The 26,026-nt window shown below is 39.1% G+C and overlaps 1 protein-coding gene across 2 annotated transcripts in view; it reads right to left on the bottom strand.

The window, feature by feature from the left end:
• fto (FTO alpha-ketoglutarate dependent dioxygenase) overlaps nt 1-18,696 on the bottom strand; it is a 167,281-nt gene extending 148,585 nt beyond the window's left edge. The window contains exon 1 of one of the 2 annotated variants that reach the window (XM_034299680.2): nt 18,496-18,696. In XM_034299680.2, coding sequence (XP_034155571.1) covers nt 18,496-18,537 — 42 coding nt within the window. In that variant the 5' untranslated portion in view covers nt 18,538-18,696. The remainder of the gene's footprint in view (nt 1-18,495) is intronic. The other variant, XM_026937454.3, reaches the window with a different exon arrangement.
• Between the last annotated feature and the right edge of the window lie 7,330 nt (nt 18,697-26,026).

Here is a 26,026-nt window from a genome sequence, read left to right as displayed (position 1 = left end):
CATAAATCGTGGGCGGTGCGTACTGTAGGGGCGAGAGAGATGGGAGTCGAAGGCGAGGGTGAAATAATGCAGGTGTCAGAGAGGGTCAGCCCCCCATTACGCTCTCTTCAAAAACTATTCATCTTGCGTGTAGTCAACGGCCTAGAAATAATTACTCAATCTGACCCATGTAATGCCGCATGACCAGCGGTCAAACCCGGTCAATTTGCAGCGCAGCTTGAGCAGAGAGGGTGCAGGGGAGAGTTATAGCCATGTGGTGACTGAGTGTTATCATGCACACGTCCACCAACACAGCATTAGAATTTCTCTCAGCTTCTATGATAAAATGAAGTACCCTGCTACAGATGTGGGGAATAAAACAGTTAGGGGTGTGATGATCTAGTAAAATAATCAGCGACTGCGTGATGTGATGCGGCTCGACACTGCTACCACTCTGAAGTTGATTATTTTCATATAACAGTATATCCTGAGGTGTTTGATTTCTCTAATACTATAACAATTTGCATACACAAATTCTTTTTTATTCAGTAAATAACACGTCACATTTTTATCCATTTGTCGTTACGCTTAAGGTTGCGGAACATCTGTGAAACAAGTTAGTTCTTGTTATAATAGCAGCTATAATCTTTCATTCCTTCATAAACCTCTGTCTTAAAAAAAGGACAAAAAAAAAAGTGATTCATGTCACTGAGAAACCAGGAAAGCGCAAAGTCCTGAAAACTGTCCCATGTCGGAAAACCTAAAATTACAGCTTTACCTCTGACTGTTACAAAGCTCTGACACTGGAGACTCCTTCCAATAATGCTTTCCAGAAGTGTCCTCGCAGAAAAGTTCACCACTTTTATCATACTTTTTTTTTTAAATCCGTTCACATGCATTAGAACGAGTACATTAATACAAACATGAAGCAATCTGTCAGAGCTGCTGTTATAGAAAATGAATCAACACCTTCTGACCAATCAGATATGGTTGCAGGTTTAGAGACATCGGTGGGAGTTTTTCCATCTGCTGATAACAATCTTTAGCAAGGATGAAGCTATAGCTGCCTAAAGGCCATTAACTTGGGATGAAGACTTTTGCGATGCAATTTTCTCCATCAATACAAGAAAATGAGTTGTCCAGCATGAGCTCTAATCACATGACAGGATTTCTCTTGTTGTAAAGTGTACACCTGGCATTGAACAACAACAACAACAACAACAACAACAACAACAACAACAACAACACAACAACAACACAGACAGCATACGGAAACAATACTAAGTCTTGAACTTTCTATATTAAAATACATCTAAATAAATAACACCAGGTTCACTGATTTAAAAGTACAAAATCCCAACACTCTCTCCGTCTACCGTCAAAAAGCCTTCAGGCTAACGTGTCAGTCAAGTGACTGCGTGTGATCCACAAACTCACACGAGCTCAATTATCGTCTGTTTACCTTTCATTCACTGAATACATTAGCCGATTGAACCTCAGAATAAATCAGTGGCATGACAACGGAGAAGCGCCTCTCCTCCTGCCACGGCAAACCTGATTACTACGAACGACGTAAAGGGGAGACGATACATAAATTAATTACAGGATGAGGGGGAGAAAAAAAAAGCAGTGAATTAAAGCGGGTACATCTGTCAGAGACCGAGCTCAGTGTGGTAATACCAGTGTAGGAACATTTAAACCCTTGAAGTTAATGATCCGCTGTGTAATTGGCAGTGGAGGCGAGGAGGATGACGCGGGATCCTTCCTGTTTGAGTCGATAAGACAGCACACACACACGCACACACGCACACACACAGGCAGAGTTTAAAGATCCGCCGTATTAATCCGTATTGTTGTGACAAAGCAGAAGAAGCACTTGCAGCACTTCCAAACAGCGATAGACTGAACACAGAGTGGCGCTTAGTGAAGAGTGTGTGACGTGTGTGAAGTGTGTGTGCAACAGCGGAGGGTTAGATTAGCGAGACTCGTGTGGTTTTTTTTCAGTCAGGGGTCTGACATTGTGCTGTCAGTGTGTTTGTACAGATCCTGAAGAGAAAAGGGAAAGTAAAGCATATAACTAACACACACACACACACACACACACACACATCAATGAAACAAGTTTCTTTAAAACTGCATTAAAATTTTGAAATAATTCAAAACTCTTAGCATATTTCAATTCATTCAAATATTAAGGAGTCTCATTTTAGACAAAATGAACATTGGCACTAACACTAACATTGTGTTACCATAAAGTGATTTTAACCCTTTTGTCATTAACTTCATTGTTCCAGTTACATTTTTAGATATTTCATAGCAATAATGTCTTAAAATATATAACTTGATTCAGAAATAAATTTACACATACACATGAACATCATTATTTATCCTAGAAACATATTTCAACCACAAGCTTTTATCAAAATGCCTTTATACATTCAATCTAGTGTGCCAAAACTTTTGACTGCTACTGTTTGTACTACTACTACTGTACTGTTACTTGCTACTGTTGTCATAACCAATTGCAAGTTCGTCTCTAAAAGAGGCTTGCAGGAAAAGTGAAACCGAAACTCACAGAAACAGAGTTCAGCAAATGTAATACCTGCCCTTCGATCGCACTAATTTGCACATGCAAATGACTTTCAGGCTGCTGTAAATCACACTGTGGGTGCAAAATGAATCTATTTGTGTACACACCACTCTGTGTTTTGCACCTTAAAGCAAAAACACCCCAAAATGCACATTTTATTTTGCTCATTTATTGTTATTTTGTGAAAGAAAGACACAATCTTTTGTAGACCCTGTTAGGAAGCTTGCTTGTAGCTTGAACCGTTTTTGTGGTTGTTATCAAGTTTGTACGTTTTCATGCGTGATTTTATAATGGAAATTTATATAATTTCCAAATATTGACAAATATGTTATATATTAAAAATGGAGATGACATCAATATGCATACAAACAGCACCATGGCACTCTGAATTAAAATCAAAACTGAGTGTAACTGTGAGGTGCTGTGTATGCTGTGTATGCTGAGCACACCCCAATGACTCACACAGCTCCAGATATACCGCTGCCCACCCCAGAAATGCATGCTGGGATTGCTTTCTTTATGCCCGCCTCACCATCAGACGAATGCAAGAGCACACACACACACACACACACACAGCTCGTGACCTACCGACCCCTCCGGATCTCATTCAAATCAACACAGAAAAATATGACCAGAGACAGGCAGATAGGAAGGGTGCACTTTTTTATGCAAGTCTGATCATGTGGATGACAGCAGCTTTAGATAAACTTATGGCTGGTTGAACAGAAGAGAAGAGAAAGAAAAGTCTGTGAGACAGAGTGTCTGAGAGAACACTTAAATCAGCCTGCTTTTGACAGATGAACCATGACAAGCACTCCAACAACAACCTGTCGTCATTCAGAACCGTGCGTGTGTGTGTCTGTATGTGTGTGTGTGTGTCTGTGTGTTTTAATGGTCAAAGGTTAAGTGAAGAGGAGACAGTGTTGAGAGGCAAGTGTTATGCACCAGTGACCACTCAAGTGTCACTCTTTCTCTCTCTCTCTTTCTCTCTCTCTCGCTTTCTTTCCACAAATAAAAATCACACTGCTACTACACACACCCTGCTTCTGACAGACTGCCCGTCAAACTGTCGGCATGGCGATCCTAACCTTGAAATGCATGAGCCAAAGTTATGCTGATAAGCATACAGGTAAAAAAAAAAAAAAAAAAAAAACGAGAACCATCCAAAAATATGAACTGGAAATCCTGATTATTTGGGAGCATTTGATTAAAGTTAATAGCTAGAGGATGGGTAAGGAGGGCACTGTGGCTCGTTGGTTAGCACTGCTGCCTCGCCCCTCCGGGGTTGGTGGTTCGAATCCCGCCTCCGCCCAGGGTGCAGAGTTTGCATGTTCTCCTTGCGCTTTGGGGGTTTCCTTCCCCAGTCCAAAGACATGGACTGCAGGCTGACTGGCATTTTCAAATGGCGTGTGCGTGTGTGCAGTTGTACCCTGCGATGGGTTGGCACCCCGTTCAGGGTGTCCCCTGCTTTGTGCCCTAAGACACCTGGGATAGGCCCCAGGCTCCCTGCAACCCTGTGTAGGATAAGCAGTATGGAAAATGAATGAATGATAATAGCTCAGGTACACAGAAGCTATTTAAAAAGTTAACCAGTGTGCAGCTGGCATACTCACCCAACCATATAGTTTATAGTTTGGTGCAAAAGTGTCCACACTCTTTCATTAGTAGGTGAAACTATGGGCTAAATATTACAGTCCTGGTTATCAGTTATCTTCAGTAGTAAGCTCAAGATTTTTAACCCCCCTTGGTTTTGGGTAAAATAGCATCTTCCTGTTGAAAACCCATTACACACATTGCCTAAATGATACATACTTCGTGCAGACGTCTAAACGGTTGACAAATCCACTTTTGCAGGTTTACAAGTTTGCATACTCTCCGCTCTTACATGTTGGGTGTCACGTCAGCAGCATTACACAAAACACAATCTGTGGCTCAACTGCCAGATTACACACTATATGGCCAAACCTTTGTGGACCTCTAACCATCAGACCCATATGTGCTTGTTGAACATCCCATTCCAAAAATATGAGCATTAACAGTGAGTTGGTCAACTCTTTCCTGCTATGACAGTCAAGGAAGTCTGGGAATTCTTTCCACTAGATTTTGGAGCGTGGCTGTGGAGATTTGTTCATTCAACCACAAGAGCATTAGTGAGGTCAGGCACTGATGTCAGACGAGGAGGTCTGGGGTGCAGTTGGAGATCCAGTACATTTGACACAAAGGTGTTCAGTGGGGTTGAGGTCAGGGCTCTGTGAAGGTCACTCGAGTTCTTCCACTCCAACCTTGGCAACCCATGTTTTCATGGAGCTCACTGTGCACAGGGGCATCGTCATGCTGGAATATGTTTGGGTCTCGTAGTTCCAGTGAAAGGAAATTGTAATGCTACAGTTTCCTTTCACTGGAACTAAGAGACCCAAACATACCCAAACACTTCACTGGAACTAAGAGACCCAAAGACATTCTAGACAACTTTGTGGCAACAGTTTGGGAAAAACCCACATATAGGTGTGATGGTCAGGTGTCCACATACTTTTGGCCATATAGTGTGTGTGTGTGTGTGTGTGTGTGTGTGTGTGTTGCTGCTGCATGCTACTTTAAATGTGTATACGGTGCCTGACCATTAGCAAAAATGTTTTACAAAAAAACTAGCCACATATGCACAAGGTAAAGTCCATTTCTTGCATCCCCATCAACTTTCATAGCATTTTTTATCAGTCGTGTATCTGGGGTTGTTGTCTGTGCAGTATTTTCAGCGACAGGTTACCAAGAGGCAACTATAACAATCATTCATCTCAATAAAAGCTGCGTCTATCATAAACAACAGGAAGCTATTTACTCCATTAGATGCCATAAAACAAGTCTATAAAGCAGACTTGGCCTGTTCCTCTGCCTACTGCTCACAGGTGGATCATGGCCTGCTCAGGATTTCCTAACTGGCACGAACTCCAAACTACGCTCCTCCGTAGCTGGCATCCGCTCACATTCTCTCATATTCAGCGGGGGGTACGACGGGGTACTGCCCCGTCTCCCGCCTGAGGCTCCGACACACACGCCAGGTACTTACAGTCACTTTCATTACCTTCCCATTTATAGAAACGAACTTATGATGTACAAATTAACAGTTAGCATTTACAGGGCCTTGTGAAAAAGGCCTCCTGTAGCTGGAGCCAATAAGAGCTTTAGGTCCAGCGATGGGAAGCAGATGTCAGGCAAAAGCCCTGCCGTTTCCCTTTACAAGAAAAGGTGAGCCGTTACAGAGGAAAATAAATTCGCAAATAAACAGCTGAGAGTGGGGCCGCGATGTGTGCCAGAGCAGGTGAAAGAAAAAAAAAACTACAAAGAACAGCATGAGTGGCTCGGTGAAATATTTATACTCTTTTCTACCACAGCAGCGCTGAATTATCAATTCTGATTCGTCGGAAAGTGTTGATTAATTTTCAATTAACGGCAGCTCTGACAGTAGTCACAGCTACAAGGCAAATCACAAGTTTAAATTAACGCACTCCTTCAACAATATGTGTTGTTTAACAAAGAAAAGTGTATAATCGTTGATATGGTAAAGCTTTCTTTAATGAGATGTTTATTTAACGTTTTTGGAAGGAGTCTCCAGTGTCAGAGCTTTGTAACAGTCAGTAAGTTTTCCACCACAGGAAAGTCCTCAGGTTGTGTGCTCTAATTTCTCATTAACGTGACAAGCTGAGGTTTTTTGTCTTTTTAACTTTAAGAGAGAGTAAAAAGAGAGTCTGGTAAGGAAAGACGATTACATAGTGGTTATAATTTAAGTGATAACAGGAACTAACTTGTTTCGTACATGTTCCACAGCTTTAAACATAACTACAAAAACACAAACAGTACAAAGGGGCATTAGTCAATAAACTACAAAATGTAAATAATGTCAATTTGCTGTAGTATAAGAGGAATAAAGCATTTTGGGAAGTGCTGTCTTTGGAAAATAATCAAGCTCAGGGTGGTAACACAAACTCTGTTTCACTGCAGGGTTTTATTTATACCTAAAGCACTGGTATTAGAAACAAAAGACACTTGAAAGTGAAATATAAGTGATATATTAGATAAATTGATTATGGTATAAAAGAAGATGAGTCCCACTTACCCCACACAATTTCTCCATGTGCACACACACACACACACACACACACACATCCACATTCAGCAGATAACCCATCCATGTCTAGGGTACTAGATCAATCCTGTGTGTATTCACCAGTCCTCTGGGACGCTCCTATGCTTACTGAGAGTATTGATTATTGACTATATATTAACACCGATCACACCAATGCTGACAGATGAACTCCAATCGGACAGGTCAGTGAGGATGGTAACTCACTACGCTTGACGTGTTTCATGTAGCACTCTGTATGATCATTTATATATAACAAAGTGCGCCCCCCCCCACCACCACACACACACACACACACACACACACACACACACACAGAGAGAGAGAGAGAGAGAGAGACTCCGTGAGGAACAAAAATCAAATCTACTGCCTGCCAAGAACTGGAGTATGGTGTGAAGTGTATTAATAAAATCACATTAAAACACTCTACAACACCTAGTTTTCATGTTCTGCAAGTCTGGAAATGTTTTTAAGGAAGGGATCTGTGCTAGGATTAGCAGAAAATAAGAGATCAGTCTAAGAAAATGCAGAAACGCTTATACAAGCAAATGACGCTATTCGGAATTTTAAAAATAGAGAACAACCTTAAACAGAGTCATTAAATCAATAAATACACATTAGGACTGGGCAATATTATGATTATAATATCGATATCATGATAAATTATGTCACTACACTTTTTTTATGGATACCAAAGGCATTGTGATAACTTTTTATAACACCTATTAACTCAATCTTGACCAGACTTAATAAATAAATAAATAAATAAATAAATAAATAAACAAACAAACAAACAAACAAACATTAGGGCTGGGCAATAATTTATATAATAATAACTATTATTATTATTATTATTATACATTCTGTCGCTACACACTTTTCTGAGATAGCACAGGCATACTGATTTTATTTTAACCACAGGCATCTTGAACTTTAAAAATCCATCACAAAGCAGCTGATTTGATGTTAATTTGTGATGTTAAATCTTAAAAATTCTAAAATATTATTTTTTTTTTTTTTACAGATTTTTTTTTCCCCTTGTTTACTGTATTAAGTCATTTATTTTTGTATACATTAAATAAAAATATTGTCCAACACAGTTTTCTTTTTGGCAAAGATTTTGTTTTGTTGGCAGTTTGTTATGCAAACCTCTATATTGTGATGCATCTCATGTATCGTAGAAATGTCTTTAAGTATCATGATATAATATCAGATATAATAATCTAAATCCACATACACTGTGAGAAAGGGTTCCTTAAAATAAGGGTTAAACATTAAACGTTAGGGAACCCTGTCTGATGTGGTAACCCTGTGTTTTATTTTTCCTCAAGATGTACAAACCAAAAAAAAAACATTTTCTTTCGTAAGAGTGTGCGTTTGCTCATTTTAATGAGAGGTGCCAATAATTTTGGTTTAACATACTGCCAATGAAAAACTTCAACATTACTCACCATAAGTAGCTAATTGGATTTTAAAATACATTTCCGTATATATTTCTGAATGGTTTATTTTCCGGTCTTTGCTCTGTTTTGTAGACGTTAAATAAACCTGGCACTCGGAAGCAAAGCTAAAAGTCCTAATAGAGTGTATGATGAAAATGTCGTTAAATATCGCGCTATGTTTGCGTGATCGGCCGCCTTCACATCAAATGCTGCATTGCTACACACTCGGGGTGTGTATGAATGTGGCACTTAGCTAAGAGAATAAAATATCACTGTCATTATGTTAGCTCCTTCAGCAATATCCATATTTCCAAAGGACCATGAATAATAAAAGATATGGGTCTGAATTTTAAAAACCTGTACATAAGTCATGGTGGATGTTTGATCCCCCACAGTGTATAGAAGCCTCGCGACAGACAAATCAAGCTAAGTCCACATAAGGGATCAATGCAAGCACCACAGGCCCCGGGGTCGCCCTATATTACACCGCAAACTTCATATTCACTCATTGATTTGCTTTTCCGAATAGTATATCACTAAACTCCGATGGGATCCAAGACAGAAGCGGGGGCCAGGGTCAAGCATAGCACACACACACGTTAGCCGAATATTGATGGCCAAGCAGAAAGAAATGACTAAATATCCAGATCAATAACTAGTTACCACCACGACAGCCTGCGAGATGGAGATATATAAATATACATCTTTATGGCTATGGGAGCATTCATAATGAGAGGCTTGAATGAGTGCTCCCCTTAAGGTAAAGCGTTTGATTAGCGCCAGAGCAGAGGTTAGCGCTAGATGTGCTGATACAAAGAAAAAAAAAGGCTAACACTAATGCTAAAGTTTGCACAGAGCAATCAGGGGCAGGACAGGGCGTACTGCTCCGCACTGCTGTACCTACAGTAAGTAAGATCTCTTTCAGCCATGTTAATTGAGCTTTAATCCTTTAGTGATGGAACTCTGAACTTTCCATAATTACAAGTCAAAAGCTAAACATGGTACAGGAGCTACGGTTACATTCCCATGCTAAAAATATAGTAAGTCACTGCAAACACACATCTTAACACTGATATGTTCTGAGGCATTACGACTTTTCACTAACTATCATTCATGCTAGCGTTCAGTGACTTACTATATTTTTAAATAGGAGTGTATTTGACTCGCTTCCCAATGCTAGAAGTAGGAATTATAGCATAAAGCTAGAAGTTTTAATATTATACTTCTACTCTGAACTTCAACTTGTAAATTTTACTGCTTTGTTAGCTAGAAGTCAGACAGATAACATAGCTCCATATATTGAAACCTAGATTCATACACTTACGAAATTTCTGAATATTCTAGACATTATCATCTTCTTAAGTTCAAAATAGGACTACTGTCATCCGCATAATGCTAATGGGTCAGACATTTACAAATTTACGTTTAAAGTAAACCTTAATTATTAGGCCAAAGTTACCATTTTACTAGCTAGACATTATGCAAATGATAATATGCTAGGACAAGGAAAGCTATTTTACAATTGCAACTATTTTACAATTTTTAGCCTTGTAACAAGAAGGTCTCAAACTTGAACAGACTCAATAAATGAAAAAAAATATAAATTAGGGCTGGGAAATATTGCAATGTAGTCTCGATCATTGTGATAAATTGTCACAGGGATCATGACATCTTCTTATAACAGCTTTCAAACATTTTTAACAATACCAAAAAACTACTGCAGCTGATGTTAAAATTTCATACTGAATCTTTGAAATTGTTCAAATTTCCAGTCTTAAGTAATTTACTTTCTAAACATAATAACAAGTTTCATAAAAGTATTTTATTTAATTTAAGTTCAAAGTAGAACTATATTGTCATCTGTGTAATGGCTAGCTAGTAAAACAACAAAAAATGTATTAATTTAAATTCAAAATATAAGTACATTATTAGGCCAACATTAAACGTAAATTGAAAATGTTTACTTTTTTACTAGCTAGCATTATGCAGGTGAAAATATAGACCTACTTTGAATTTAAATTTCTCTATATGCTGTTTTTCTAGCTAGAAGTATTACTCTAAGCACTTTAATTTGTACGCGTTACTATTTTACTTGATAAAAGGATAATTCATATAGTTCTAATCAACTTAAATGTGTTTTTTTTATTATTATTTCCTAGCTAGAACTTATTCGGATGATTATATAATTCTACTTTAAATCTGTACATTTTGCTATTTTTTTTAAACAGTTTATGTAAAAATTATATTATACAGCTTACAGATGTTGTTTGCAGGAACTTTATAAAGATTTGGGAAAGTATTTATGGAAAAGTAGATAGACACACTTTCATTCCTTCCAAGTCCTGTTGCTCCAAAACTAATAAAGCGAACCTTGGAAACCAAACTACATTTGAGGAAAGTGGAAAATTTTACACGTGATTTTTTTTAAGCTGTTTGTGATGGTGCCTAAAACTTGGTATCATTAGAGAGACGAATTTTGTGAATTTCCTACCCAAAGAGAATGCGATTAGCTTCAAAAGAGCCACAGGATTTTTGTTCTTTCAAATAGGAGCCAATCAGAATAATGCTATAAAGTGAGGAAAACAGCATAACAATATGTAACATGCAGCAAACACATCCTGAAGTTGAAAGTTAAAATAGCATCGCTATTTTTGCTATACTAAACATTACTATGTTTAGTGATTACGCTGCTATTAGAAAACAGCATGGCTTAATTGCACATGTCAGAAAAAGCTAAACAAAGACCTTGTAAGCAGTCAGCTGAGCCTGTCCTTATTTACAGCACAAGGTCATTAGTGAAGACAGCGGCTCCCTCATTACTTCGACTCAAACACCGACCAGCCATAAAGAGGCAGGAGACCAGATAATGCCTTGGTCCTTAATTAAACAAACCCTACTGCTTTTACTTAATCACTGTGTACTATTACCCTTCCGAGACTTGCTGCTCTTTTAAAATAAAAGTCAAAGCTGAATGTTTTTAATCCGAGTTCCCCATTACCTTACTCAATTCTCAAAATAAAACCATGCCAACCAGGCCTTACTGCTTTTACTTCATCCTTGATCATTTCCTATTATTTATTTTCTTTTTTATTCATTTATTTATCCAAAGTGGCATCTTATACAAGCGTGCTTCCTTCATTCCATTTCTTTTTTTTTTAATAATAAAAAAAAAAATCTCATCTCATCCATGCCCTGCTTTTACTTAATCACCAGGCACCATTACACTTCCCTGCCTCCCATTTTCTTGTTTTTTTTCTCTCTCTCTCTCTCTTTCAAAATAAAACCATCCCAACGTTCCCACTCCAGCCCTAAATCAGGGTGCATGAGGGAATGAGTTAGCAGGAGACGGAACAGACGGAGGCCCCGTGTGGCTAAAGGCCATGGTGAGCTGTAGCTATTGGCAACGGTGACAGGATTGACATGTCATTGTGGCAGCAGGTAATGTGTGTGTGGATTAGCGGTATGATGGCCTGATCAATACTCACTGCTGTGGCCATTAGGAATGCAGCAGGAAGTCCCCCCTCCACCCTGCGGTAATAAAGCAGGAGTGTCGAGCTGCTACTTCATTTGCTACCTCCATTAGTGTAATGGTATCATTATCAGCCGGGGCAGTATTTTTCTAACCCCACTCCACCACCTTGTTTCCTCTCTCCTTTCTCACTCTTTATGGACAGGCGCCTGATGAAATCTGGAGGTTTACGGAGCATTACCTCCCTTGATCCTTCTTCCTCTCTCCTTTTTGTCATTCCCTCATTTTCCAATGTCGAAGCGCTGCACAGCGCGGCGTGCCTCGCAAGTAGCTGGTTTTTATGTATTCCTGAGTGTGCTTTACGCCAACAGCATGCACTATTTCTCCATTATGGAGTCATTAATAGAGGCTGGCCACGTGTCGGGTAATGGAGACAGGGAACGGAGGAGAAAGCTGCTGATTAGGCCGAAAGTGACACCGCTCCACGCTAAAACATCAGCTCCGACACGACAGCGCCTGGACGTGAGGGCCCGTAAATCGTTAGCTTTACACTAATTTACAGGGAGCCATTTTAGAAGGGAGGGGAATCGATTAACCGAGACGGGCTGTGTGGTCACATAATCAGCCTGTAGCCGGAGCTAGTTGTTAATTTAACAGAATTGCCAAGGGGAACACAAACCATTTTAATGAGTGTTTAGGAATTAAATAGCCTAAACAGCTTGCTCCGGCAAACACACGAGCCCTGAAAGCCAATGAGCCAAAGCCACTTCGACTGATAGGCGAAGAGGGGGATGAAATAAAAAAAAAAAGGGAGAGAAAAAAAAAAGCTTTGGAACATCTGGCAACCCTCTGCTGTCATTACTTATAGTCCAGTCAGGTGAAAAAATCCTTTATCTTTCTCTCTTCATCCTTTTTTTTTTCCATTTATGCACTTTTTAGTGTGTCAAAAGCATATTTCATCACAGGACAAGGTTATCCTGTCAACAAAGTGTCAAACGGAGTAGTGGATCCTTCACCGGTTACATGTGGTAAGATATAGCGTGTGTTTCCCACATGGCGAACAAACCAAACCAGGTTCTGTCACTGTTTTAACGCAAAAAAAAAAAAATCTACAACCCTGTACGTACATGTAACTGCATGTCCAATAAGCAGTATTTATAGTAATCTACTTTAATTGAGCCTCCACAGGCAGCCGGCTTTGTTTAAGTCAAAACCAGTCGCTTTGTCCAGCACTTTTAGATCAAATAATAAGGCTGACTGTATTTCTATGGGTAAAGGGCCGTGTAAGAGCACTTCTTAAGCGATGAAGTCATCCTTTAATAGTCTATTAGCCAACAACATGCCGTTTTTATGGTACAGGATGATAATTAGAACAGGCTTTTCATCATGCATGTGCGCCACATATGGGTAGGAAATCCCTGGCAAAGCTGAACCGAGGACGAGGCAATTTTAGAAAAAGAAAAAAAGCTTTAAAAGACAAATCACTCACAGTCTCTTCTGAGACATGCGAAAGGACACGGCGGGTTACGTCCAAGTGTCTGAGCAATAGCAGCAAACATGTCTTCGTTTAAGACTACAGCCTGTGTCCACACTTATTACTTATTATGATAAAGTAGAGCAGTTTTTCACTGTAACAAGCCGCAGGCATAAAATCCAGTCCACTGATTTGACTGTTCTGCGGTTTTTCAGACATTTAGCCATGGAGTCATGGAGTTTTCCCTTCCTTACGTCTTTTGTTCATCAGAAGAAAGAAAAGGAAGGAGAGAGAGAGTTTGAACAGAAAGGTGACAGAGAGAGAAAAACAACTGGGATTGCGCTTTTAGCTTAAAAAAAAAAAAAAAAAAAAAAAAAAAAGACGACACCAGATTCGATCCCAGTCCCGCATTTCACACCAATATTGCCCCGATAATTAACACTAGATCATTATCACCTGTCTGTCTGTCTTCCTCTCTGCCTGTCTGTCTGCCTGTCTGTCTGTCTGTCTGTCTGCCTATCTGTCTGTCTGCCTGCCTATCTGTCTGTCTGTCTGCCAGCCTGTCTGCCAGCCTGTCTGCCTGTCTGTCTGCCTGTCTGTCTGCCTGTCTGTCTGCCTGTCTGCCTGTCTGCCTGCCTGCCTGCCTGTCTGCCAGCCTGTCTGTCTGCCAGCCTGTCTGTCTGCCATGCATAACTGTAAGTCAGTGGCTGATCTGATCATCTGATCCCTGTTTTCTTTTTCTACATTCTGTAGCTTCACACAGAAAACACAGAGAGAAGAAAGCAAGAGAGATGGAGAAGAAAGCAAGAGAGATGGAGAAAAAAGCAAGAGAGATGAAGAAGGGGAAAAAACATTAATTAATCTCTGTCTGTATTGATTTTATGCCACAGAAACACATATAAACACAAGGCATGTTAGATCACTTGTGGATCAGAACCTGAAGATTTGACACATTAACTTACAAATCTTAGAGCATCGAAAAACATGTGTTCTTCCTGACAAGGCTGTTTGATTTAATCTTGCTTATAAATTGTGTTTTTTTTTTCTTGTAAGTGTTTACTTACTTTCACAAAATTAAATGTATAGAAATTTAACAGATATGAGGTTAAGCCATGAGGGGGGTTTATTTTATGTCTAATAATAACAATAATAATACTTTTTCCCCACTGGATCCGGATCATATCCCAGAAACACTGGGCGCAAGATGGGAACGCTCCCTTAATATGAGAGATAATACACACACACACACACACTCATTCACACCTAGGCACAATTTAGAGTCACCAATCCACCTACTGGCATGATTTTGGCAGGTGGGAGGGAACCAGAGAACCCAGAGGAAACCCACACAGGACACTGGAAAACATGCTAAACAGCACGAAATACAACGAAAAAGCCCCCGTGTACTCATTATGGCTTTTTTCTTTTTAAATACCCTCTAATTACATAAATAATCAGGTTGGTTCCCTTCAAAAAACTTCAAACTTCAGCAATTTACAAGAGACACCATGGCCTCAGGACAAGTACTGCTTCCAATAATAATGTGCTTATGTTAAAAAAAAAAAGAAAAAAGAAAGAAAGAAAGACACATCAACATTATCAAAACATTTACATAATTTACATTTGCATAATTCAAATTTACATAATCATGAAAGATACTCGTGTGTCCACAAGCCTAATAAACTCAGACTGAAATGCCATAAAAATCCTAAGCAACAGAGAAATAATACTCCATAACCGTGACAACTTCACACCTCTTTCAATGACTGTGGCGATAAACAAAGCATTGAAACAATGGCATCACTACAGGGGTGGAGTTCGATTAGAGGCCTGGAGTGACCACGGCATCAACAACAAATGTTACACATTTTGTCCATGCTGTCAATGAGGCTTTCTGACAGACTGCAAATTAGCTAAGTGTGATGGAATTGCCTCATTAAGCAGAAAAACAGACTGCAAAAATGCAACGTTTTATAAGCTTTTTGGCAATTTTACAAACAACATTTAAAGGCAAATGATCTTAATTTAATGCTGTTATGCAAACAATGACTAAAAAGGATATATAAAGCTCTTAGTTTTAGCCTCAACTTTGGTAATACATCTACTATAATCATAATGAGCAAAAAGAAACACAAAAATGAGCCTGAGCCAAATCCTAGATATTAAAATGAACTTGAAATGAAGAGTCACGATTGCGATTAAGATGTACCGATCCAATACTGGGCTTAAACTGGGCTTGTGGATTGGTATTGTATCAGATTTACGATACTATCTGACCCAATGCACTGATGTATTTTTGTTTCGTTGTTTCGTATCATTTGGCAATATAAGTTCACAAAACTCGAAGACTCGGTTACTGTGCGGATGTCAGCATGGCGTAAGGATTGGATATCGACTTATAGTTAGCCTGAAAACATGCTCAGAAGAAGGGTATTAAACTCAGGGGCAGGTCCTCCATAGGGGCAGGTTAGGTTTATATCAGCTGCTTAACAAATGTTAATCATAATAATGTCCTCATTCACAGCGCTACACATTTTAAATTCCGTTTTAATATTAATTACCTCTTTTGGGTGACCGACAATTTTTAAAAACGCTGCTATTTAACAGATATAAGCCATATTTCCATTGATCTGCTCGCCTTTCTAGGTGTTGCACAATCATGGGGCAGTGCTCACTGCCCCATTTATCTCTATACAGTTATTATTGCCCCTAGTGGTCACAAATGAGAACTGCAACAAGCATTAACAGAAGCCTATTGGGGCAGGAATCACTCTGCCCCATACTCAAGGCAGGAGCAGCAGACAGAACAGATAATGAGGTTGCCAGATTGGGTTAATTTACTATAATATGCAGCCACCAAGATCTTGTTTTACAGCAAAAGTTCAGATACTGTGTAGGCTGTGCGTCTATGATTTACAGAACCGTTTCTACAATATATTGCACAGATACTGAGAGAGAAAGGGGGATTATGAAGTGGATAATGGCCATGCATCAGAAATGCATGTGCACCACCGTGACCTTGTTTCACATGCAAAAACTGTGGAAAAAAAGGAGAAAATTGTGTCTCCATTTTCCAATGAATTCTTTGGGCCACTTTCAGATTTTTTGTGTCTATTTTTAGACGTGGTTGGGGTGGAAAGGTTGATGAAACCTGGCAACCCTGGTTAATAATATTAGCTTGTGCACAGCTGAACCAAAATACATCTGCAGGCACTCGAAACAAGCCAGTAGACTCTACACTGGATGACCGTATGTTGTTGGTTCTCAAATGCCTACTACAGGGTTACTATAAAAACGTACTGGATAGTATAATATAGCATAAGTCATGGGTCATAGCCTCTCAACTTAATTTTGTTTGAAGCGATGTCGATAATAACATCATCTTCCAAACCAAAATCTATAGCCACAAGCTGCTACAGACTAAACTGGACATTTTTCGTACCTTGGGTGTATCTTTTCCATGGAAAAGTGTATGTAGTGTACTTTAAAAGCAGGGGTTCTCAAACTTTTACGGAGGACACCTTCAGTACAGATTTATGTACAAAAATGATACAACTATTTCAAATATTCTCCTCCTTATTTAAAATGCATACAATAATATTTCACTTTCCTGTTTATTGGAGTCATAGAGCTTTTTTTTTATTATTATTTTCCCGGACATGAACGTGCCCAAATTGACATGATTTATAAGCGACATTTTTTTGAGTTTTGAGATTTGAAACCCATATTAAACCCATATTAAAATGACCAAGGGTCAGATAAGTTAATAACTTTAAGAACTCAATAATAAACCTATCTCTAAGAAATGCAGAAAATGCTGGGTTGTGATTTCCACCACTCTAACGCAATTTATTTTTATTTATTGTGGTGGACACGGTGTTAATTCAATTCAGTTCAATTCACTTTTATTTGTATAGCGCTTTTAACAATGGACACTGTCACAAAGCAGCTTTACGGAAATAAATACGTTCAGGATATAAACTGTAAATGTATGAATTTATCCCTAATGAGCAAGCCAGAGGAGACAGAGGCAAGGAAAAACTCCCGGAGACGATATGAGGAAGAAACCTTGAGGGGAAGCAGACTCAAAAGGGAACCCTTCCTAATCTGGGTGACACCGGATATAAATAAATCCCCTCTATAACAGTGTAACTGTGTTAAAGGCCAGCAGTAGTGTCTATTCAGTATTTACCCATTAATGAAATCAGGAATGCTTCCAAAACTGAAGTAGGGACTGTAAATAAATCTAAGGACGTAATTAAGCTCATCATAAAATTTCAATAAAATGATATAAACTACTCATGTATGCGCTCTGTGTTGAACAGCGGCAGAGATACTTATTGAATTCTTGCATAGTGAAGTGCCTCTGATAAACAACCTCCTGCTTCAGTGTCGTAATTTAAGGCCATTCTTGTTTTGAGCGCGCAGGACTGCAAAACTTGCGAAAAGGAAACACTTACTATGAAATACAACACACTTTAGTTTTGCAGCTGCTCTTACAGCCGCAGACAGGACGCCTTCTGACAAATCATCCAACTTGATAGACATCGTGAAAGCTGGAATCTATCGCCGATTCCCGATACTATCGTCTCACATCCCAAGGTCCAATTACGTATCTGAAATCATTTTAAAGTACACTATATTCATGTAAAAGATGAAGTGACAAGGAGTACAGGTACAGTTTAGTGCCCTTTTTTTTAGAATGCATAGTGAGAAGATAAATAATTCAGTATTTTAGGGATTTCTGACAAAACCTGGTTATTATATGCAATATAAAGGAATAATCTGATAAATAGTAATGATGAAAACTGTATGAAATCATTCAACTCTCCAGAAAAGTGAACAGTTGCATGTGAAGCATTCAGGCCTTTTTTTCCTATTTTTTTTTTTTAACCAATGATAGTAGATTACTGTGTATGACATAGATTATACAGTGACTATCATTCTAAACTAAAACTGAGCTTGAAAAGGGTAACTTTTTTTGGATAAATGTAAATGTCTACGCCTGGATGAGAGGGATAACAGTTTTATCTCCTGTTTTCATTCATTGTCACGATTATTTCTCCTCGATCAACATTCTCCAGCACAGATCTTTGCAGCTGTTTGCCAAACTATATTTATCAACACAACAACACGAGGACTGGCGCCAGAAAGCAGTGCCATCTTTCAGCTTATTGTTTTCCTGCTGTCAGCATGCAATCACGCAGGAATACCTAATAAAAAAAAATCAAAGGAAAAAGATGGAAAACGCCAGCAATGGGAGACGCGCAGGCTTGGAAAAGCTCCTGACCCAGAGAAACAGAGCATGCAACTGCAGCCTGGACACACACACACACACACTCCTCACAAACTCTGCAAGTGTGTGTGCTGTCTCACTAACTGAGAGAAAAGTACAAGCGATACCTTTCTCCTCTTTTCCCTCTCACTGTCATCCGATCTCTTCATGTTCCTGGAGTACTGTTTACACTGCCTGGAGTTCACGACGCGTCGGCGCGGGACATGTAGTTCGCGTCCACTTCCGCAAACCTCTTAAACGCTGTCTTTGGAATAATTATAAAACAAGATTTTTGGCGAATAATTCATGGTTTTAGTGTGCAAACAATCATATTGGTGTTGTGCCATGGTTTGTTTGTCATATACGCCAAAGAAATTCGCATATAGTCCGCATGTGTACTACATTTCCCATATTTCCTGCGACAGGAATACGTCACGCTCAGCTTTTAACCGGAAGCCGGAAGTAGACCGCGTTCTCACGATTGCAAAGTAGAGACGTTTGTGAAGACTAAATAAATTGAACACAATAAGTGTGAATATTATGTTTTAATAAAAAATAAAATAGATTAATGCTAACATTCAGATATAAAGAAGGTGGGAAATAAAGTTTACATGCGTTTAGTGCGGGGTTTCTGTAGGTGTACATACATATATATATATATATATATATATATATATATATACATATATATATATATATATATATATATGTGTGTGTGTGTGTGTGTGTGTGTGTGTATATATACATTTATTTATTTATTTATTTATTTGTGATTGGTATATATATATATATATTCTGCCTCTGTACACCACCACAATGGATTTGAAATGAAGCAATCAAGATATGATTGAAGTGTAGACTTTCAGCTTTAATTCAAGGGATTTAAGAAAAATATTGCCTTAACGGTTTAGGAATTACAGCCATTTTTTACAGACTCCCTCCATTTTCACACTATCAAAAATAATTGGACAAACTAACATAATTATAAATATTAAGATTATTTTTAATACTTGGAGGCGATTTCTTTGACGGCGATGACTGTCTGAAGTTTAGAACCCATGGACATCACCAAATGCTGAGTTTCCTCCCTTGAGATGATTTGCCAGGTCTTTACTGCAGCTGCCTCAACTGCTGCTTGTTTGTGGGTCTTTCTGCCTTCAGTTTTGTCTTCAGTAAGTGAAATACATGCTCAATTGGGTTGAGGACATTTAAGAACATTTCATTTCTTTGCCTTAAAAGCTCTTGGCTTGCTTTAGGGGTATGTTATGGGTCATTATCCATCTATACTGTGAAATGTTGTCCTATCAGTTTTGCAGCATTTGACTGAATCTGAGCAGAAAGTATAGCTCTATACACTTCAGAATTCATCCTGCTACTTCTATCAGCAGTCACACCATCAATAATCACCAGTGACCCAGTTCCATTGGCAGCCATACATGCCCATGCCATAACACTACCTCCACATGTTTGACAGATGATGTGGTATGCTTTGGGACATGATCCCTTCCTTTTCTTCTCCATACTCTTCTCTTCCATCATTCTGGTACAAGTTAATCTTGTACAAGTTAATCTTGTTCCAGAACTGGTCAGTCTTTTTTAGAGGATTTTTAGCAAGTCTAATCTGGCCTTTCTGTTCTTGAGTGTTACCAGTGGTTTGCATTTTGAGGTAAACCGTCTATATTTACATTCATGTAGGTGTCACTTGATTGTAGACTTTGTCAATGATACATCTACCTCCTCCAGAGTGTTTTTGCCTTGGCTAAATGTTGTGAAGGGGTTTTTATTCACCAAGGAAAGAATTCTGTGATCATCCACTTTAGTTGTCGTCCGTGGTCTTCCAGGCCTTTTGGTGTTGTTCAACTAGCCAGTGCATTCATTCTTTTTAAGAATGTACTAAATTGTTGATTTGGCCACTCCTAAAGTTTCTGCTATCTCTCTAATAGGTCTGTTTTGTTTTTTCAGCCTAACGATGGCCTCCTTCCCCTGCATCGACACCTCTTTGGACCGCATATTGAGAGTTCCCATGAACAGCTACGAAATGCAAATCCAACGCTTGGAATCAACTCCAGACCTTTTATCTCCTTAATTTGTCATGAAATAACAAGGAAACAGGCCCCACCTGGCCATGAAACTGCTTATCAGTCAGTTGTTTAATTACTTTCAAGCCTGTGAAAATGGAGGGACTATGTAATAAATGGCTGCAATCCCTAAACAGTTAATGCAAAATTTTTGTTAAACCCCGTGAAAGCTGATTAAAGCTGAAAGTCTACACTTCAATCCCATCTTGATTGTTCATTTCAAATCCATTGTGGTGGTGTACAGAGGCAAAATTAAGAAAATTTGGTCACTGTCCAAATACTTATGGACCTGACTCTGTGTGTGTGTGTGTGTGTGTGTGTGTAATTTTTTATTTGTTTGTGTCCTCCAATACACATTCATTCATCTTTAGTAAGTGTTTTATCCTGGTCAGGGTGGTGGTGGTGGATCCGGAGCCTGTCTGGGATTACAGCCCGGATGGAACGCCAGTCAATTGCAGGGCATCGTGCACACACGCATTCACACACTCATTCACACCTAGGGGCAATTTAGCATAGCGAGTCCACCTGCCAGCATGTTTTTTGAAAATGCACAGAAATAGCAACCCAGGACAGTAACCCGAGCTCAAGATCAAACCTAGGACCCTAGAGCTGTGACCTGGCAACACTGCCCACTGCCTGCTGCTCCATCATGCCACCCTGCAACAAACAAAGTCATATTAATCAAATACTTAAAATTATAGTTTACATGATTTTAAAAAATGCTTCAGTATGTACACACGTCATTTTACTTTAGCTTCAGTAGGCTTCAAATCAGGAGCAGGACTTTGCAGCTCATATAAAATACAATCATTCTTTGAACATACTCCAGCACTGAATCTTGCCAAGTCTCTTTCAACTCTCCGCGGATCACAGCCAGGTGCTTCACAGCCAAAACCTCCCCGAACAAGTGCTGTGTTCATTTTTCCCACACACAACACTTCAAACTGTGAAAGACTATGTAGGAACATTTCTGTATCAAATGAGCCTACACTGGGAAAAAAGGACAGCAGATACCTCATAATCTTTTTTTTCTGAGAGAGTGTTGAAAAGCGCTCAGGCAGTTATTCGTTTCAGCTGAAGACAAAAGAGCACGTCTGCGAAAGACATAAGCCGTGGCCCCCTTCTGTGCTGAAGGTTTGAAAACACCTGTTACATATTACCATTACAGGCTTTGATCAGTGTCTTCATTAGACCTCTTTGTAATCTCTTTTCTTTTATGGCACGGTTGACCAAGGCCAGGCGGGTACAGTGATTTAACACATGTGTTCCCTTCACCTGTCTTGTAAAAAGCTCAAAGCTCTCATACGTTCAAAGATCTTGGTGTCTCTGGCATCCTATTGCAATAAACGGGAGGGCTCTTTTGATTCCTATTTATAACCTACATTTCCTCCTTTCTCCTTTCAGCTTTAGTAGAAAGGATCTGTTTGAGATATACCTAGTCCAAAGTGAATCCATATGCATAAAAGAACATATACAGTTGTGTGTGTGTGTGTGTGTGTGTGTGTTCAGGAATAATAGGCATAGCACTTTCCTTTTTTTAGCTGGAAGGAAGTTGTTATTCTGTTACACATTTTTTGAACATAGTAAAGTTCACGACTTTTAATTCTTCTAGTCTCGTCTCAATCTGCGATCTTGTACGGTTTATGTTCTAAATATTACAACTGTCAATCATGTGGAGTCTGCATGTCTCGTAGGGTGTCCTGGACTTCGTGAGCCGTGGATCAGTCCCGTCTTTCTGCGTCCGATCTTTACAATGCTTTATGTTCACTAACCTCAGATTTGCTCAGATATGGCACTAGCTTGACCAAAAAAAAAAAGCAAAGAGGAAAAAAACGACCTTCTGTAGCCCATCAAATCCTCCAACGTCTTTTGTCTGGCCAATTTTCTGTTCCCACTTTGCACCGCAGGAGATGTTTTTTGTTATTGCGCATTGCGTCACCGCAGGATGACCCTCTCACGAGGTTGTCTTCTAGCCATTGATGATATAATGAGCGTATAAAAATATAGAGAAAGAACAAAGCAAAGAATGAAAGCAAATGGCCAAAATCAAAGGTGAAACATGCTTGTAGCAGGAAACAGAGTGAAAAGCAGGCCATTGTAGAGATCCATATTAGAAACAGACTTGAATAAAATCGCCTACTTTAATGATAGACTTCCCATGTGGGTTTTTTTTTTTAAATAGGGCCACCTATGCTTTATTAATATATCGCTGAATTGTGATGTGGTTTCTTCAAAAGAGGTTGGAAATTCCAGAAAAACAAGCCAACATTGTCCAGTAGCATTAGTGATACTCAGGGCATTGCCTTGAAAAGCAAACGCTTACGCCGCATTCTACCCACAATGCACTTGGATACAATGAGAGCGATTTTTTATTTGTATTAATGAGCATGTGGAGTGAATGTGTCTCGGCTGTGCCCTAACTTTTCAATGCTGCGCCATAGGAAGCTGTTATTTGTCAGTGCTGTAAAGCAGATTGCTGCCCAGTGGTTTCCATTAACATCAAAGCTTCCTTCGCTGGCAGTAATAGTTATATCAAAACCTGAACTCCATTATTTAGCTCTTCCACACTGGAGTCCTAGGATTGATTACAGTCACAGGGTTCTTTTCTTGCTGATGTTCTATTTTTGGTTGGTGGCTGATTTTCTAAAAATCCTCTTTTGTACTTGATGCCGGTTTTGTTTGAGCTCCACGTTCATCATATATGATGTGAATTGACAGATGACAATGCATGACTTTTTGCTCCCAGGAAGTCAAGGCACAGAACACAGGAAATGTGTTTGTGTTTGGGTTCATCTGAGTGTGAACGTCTGTTCTTTAAGCCAGTTCTGTTCTTTATATATGGTGTTAGGCCACTGTGAGCTGCCAGAACAGCTTCAGTGCTCCTTGGCACCGATTCTACATGTCTCTGGAACTCTACTGGAGTGATGAACACCACTCTTCCAAAAAAAAAAAAAAATTCCCTCAGTTGGTGTTGCAAAGATGATGATGTTGAGCACTAACTCATCACTCAATATCTCCCATAGCTGTTGTGTTCAATTGGGTTGAGATCTGGTGAGTGTGAAGTTCGTTTCATCCTTATCTAACCATTTACTGTGTCCTTGTGTCCTCGTGGATGGGGGCGGAGTAATCCTGGAAGAGACCACACCCACCAGGATAGCAATGTTTCACAATAGAATAAAGATGATCAGTCAGAAGAACTCTGTATTGATTTGCAGTGACACTTTCTTCTAAAGGAGCCAAATCACAGCAGTGAAAAAAAATAAATACTCCTCTACAGTATATATAGTATATATATTTACTATATTTACTAATGGCATTTACTTTTTTATTATTATTCAGGCACCTTTGAGCAATTTCACATAATCGGTATTAAGTTGATTTTACCAAGGTGCAGACTTGGTGCACCATTTGGGACCTTGAATTTGGGACAGCTTTGAATAAGCTTGTAACCATAGTGACAACCTCAGAGAGATATTTAACTCTTATCTTCATTCATCTCTATCTCTACAGAACGTTCTTGTATTCTGTAATCTTAACAATTTCTTAACTCAGAACAGGTTCGTTAAAGGTTATTTTGGTGGTTAATGGGTGTAGCTTTCTTTAAGGGTCTTTATTAGAATGTTTTCTAAAAGAGAAAGCCTCTATTTTAGGGTTGTACATAGAAACTTGCACAAAGGGACAAACCGAAGAAATGCGTAGCATCTTAAAGGGCTGTTCATAACAGTTATGTACAGGATTTTTTTCAGAAAGTATTCCAACTAGAACCTGTTATGAAGGCTAGATCCATTTATTATCCAAAGCAATCATTATTTCTAAGATATACACTTGTATGCTATATGTGTTATATATTTTATATGTCAGGTCAAGTCAATTCAACCATATACAGCTAATTTTATATATATGTTAAATTTGGTTATACTGAACATGTCTGTTGTTATATTATTGTACACAATGAGTTTTGACATGTTCTTTTTTCATTAATATTTGTTTATTTATTTATCTTTCCCCTATAGTATTAATTTTAAACAAACCCTAAGTCATTGTACATTGGAACCAAATGGGTTCTGCTTAATATATTTCTCCCCGGTCAAAATATAATTTATTGCCTCTCACAATAACATCTGATAAACAAGCCTCTAATTTGAAGGCTTTAAGATTAACGATCCTGCCTTTGAAATTCCCGGTGGCCCTTTTGTTCCACCAAACTCCAAACTCTGACACGACCTGTTTGGCCGACACCACAAAGTGCTGACCGGAGACCATAAAACTGATTCACAAAATACATTCACTACTTAATACATGTGGATTATGCCCCTATAAATGAGTGCTCACACATACACACATCCACACACACACACGCACGCACACCACCACAGCAGAAACGCAGGCAGCTTGTTGTAAGATGTGGTGTACCTCCTCGGCTAGGATCACTTCCAGACGGCATGAGAGGGAAGCATTTCCTCGGCCCTGTGATTTCAATACCATGATCAGGGAGCAGTTTTATTGGAGCGCCATTAAAACGTGAGGTTTGACATACAAAAGGGCCCCTGTTTTCAACCTCATGCAAAAATGGCAGGCTGAAAGACATTATATAAAAGTCTGTATATAGAGAAACACACATCCCCTTGTGCTGCGGGAAAAAGGGAGGTTAGGTGACCATAATTGTCTCTCCTAAAATTGCAACGTTTTACAACAAGCACCGGAGCGCTTGATTTAAGTCATCTGCTTTTGTTGTCCATGTTCCATGACTGCACAGCACAAGCCGTGGCAAATTATCTGACGTCTTTTTTTTTTTTTTTTTTTTTGTCTTTTCCTGTTTTTGGTTTGTTTGCATGTACTTTCTCTTGTTCTCTTACCATCTCTATGGAGAAAATAAATAAATAAATTTGCAAAGTTCCGGCTTTTCAGTAGGTCAAAGCAATCGGCTCAGTTCACCAATAAGAGTCGACTCTTTTGACTCATAAATGACTCATTGCTATTTTTTGTCTATATGACATTGAAATGACAGTATGCTTAATTAAGCGCTTTATCCTGGTCAGGGTTGCGGTGGATCTGGGAACACTGGGCGTGACGTGGGAATACACCCTTGATGGAACGCCAGTACATCTCGAGGCACCGTACACACACACACACAAATATGCACAGCATGTGTTTGGGAGTTGGGAGGAAACCAGAGAACCCAGAGAAATCCCATGTGGACACAGGAGAACATGGAAACCTCTGCACAGACAGTAACCTGAGTACTGTGAGACGGGAATGCTATCCATCTCCAAAATCTATTTATATAAATGTAAAAACACACGTCTCACACACCCATGCATTGCTAAAAGTAGCTATGAATCTTAGGATGTGCCGAACAACTTAGATTCAAGCGATATTTTGTTATTTTTGCTCTAACAAGCTTAAGAGAATTATACAGAGTACAAAAGAGTACAGAACAATGATGAATCTTTAGCGAGAATGTTAACAGGATTTTTTTGCCTAAGCTTCATTTCTATTTAAAAGAACAGTAATGTATACAGATATACAGGAAACACTTCCAGGGTTCACCCAGAGGCAGCTCAAAGAGTTGACTCATTCG

The sequence above is a fragment of the Pangasianodon hypophthalmus genome, chromosome 25 (genome assembly GCF_027358585.1).
Source record: "Pangasianodon hypophthalmus isolate fPanHyp1 chromosome 25, fPanHyp1.pri, whole genome shotgun sequence".
NCBI classification, from domain to species: Eukaryota; Metazoa; Chordata; class Actinopteri; order Siluriformes; family Pangasiidae; genus Pangasianodon; species Pangasianodon hypophthalmus.
The sequence above is the reverse complement of the archived record's forward strand: the minus strand, read 5'-3'. Positions and strand labels throughout refer to the sequence as shown.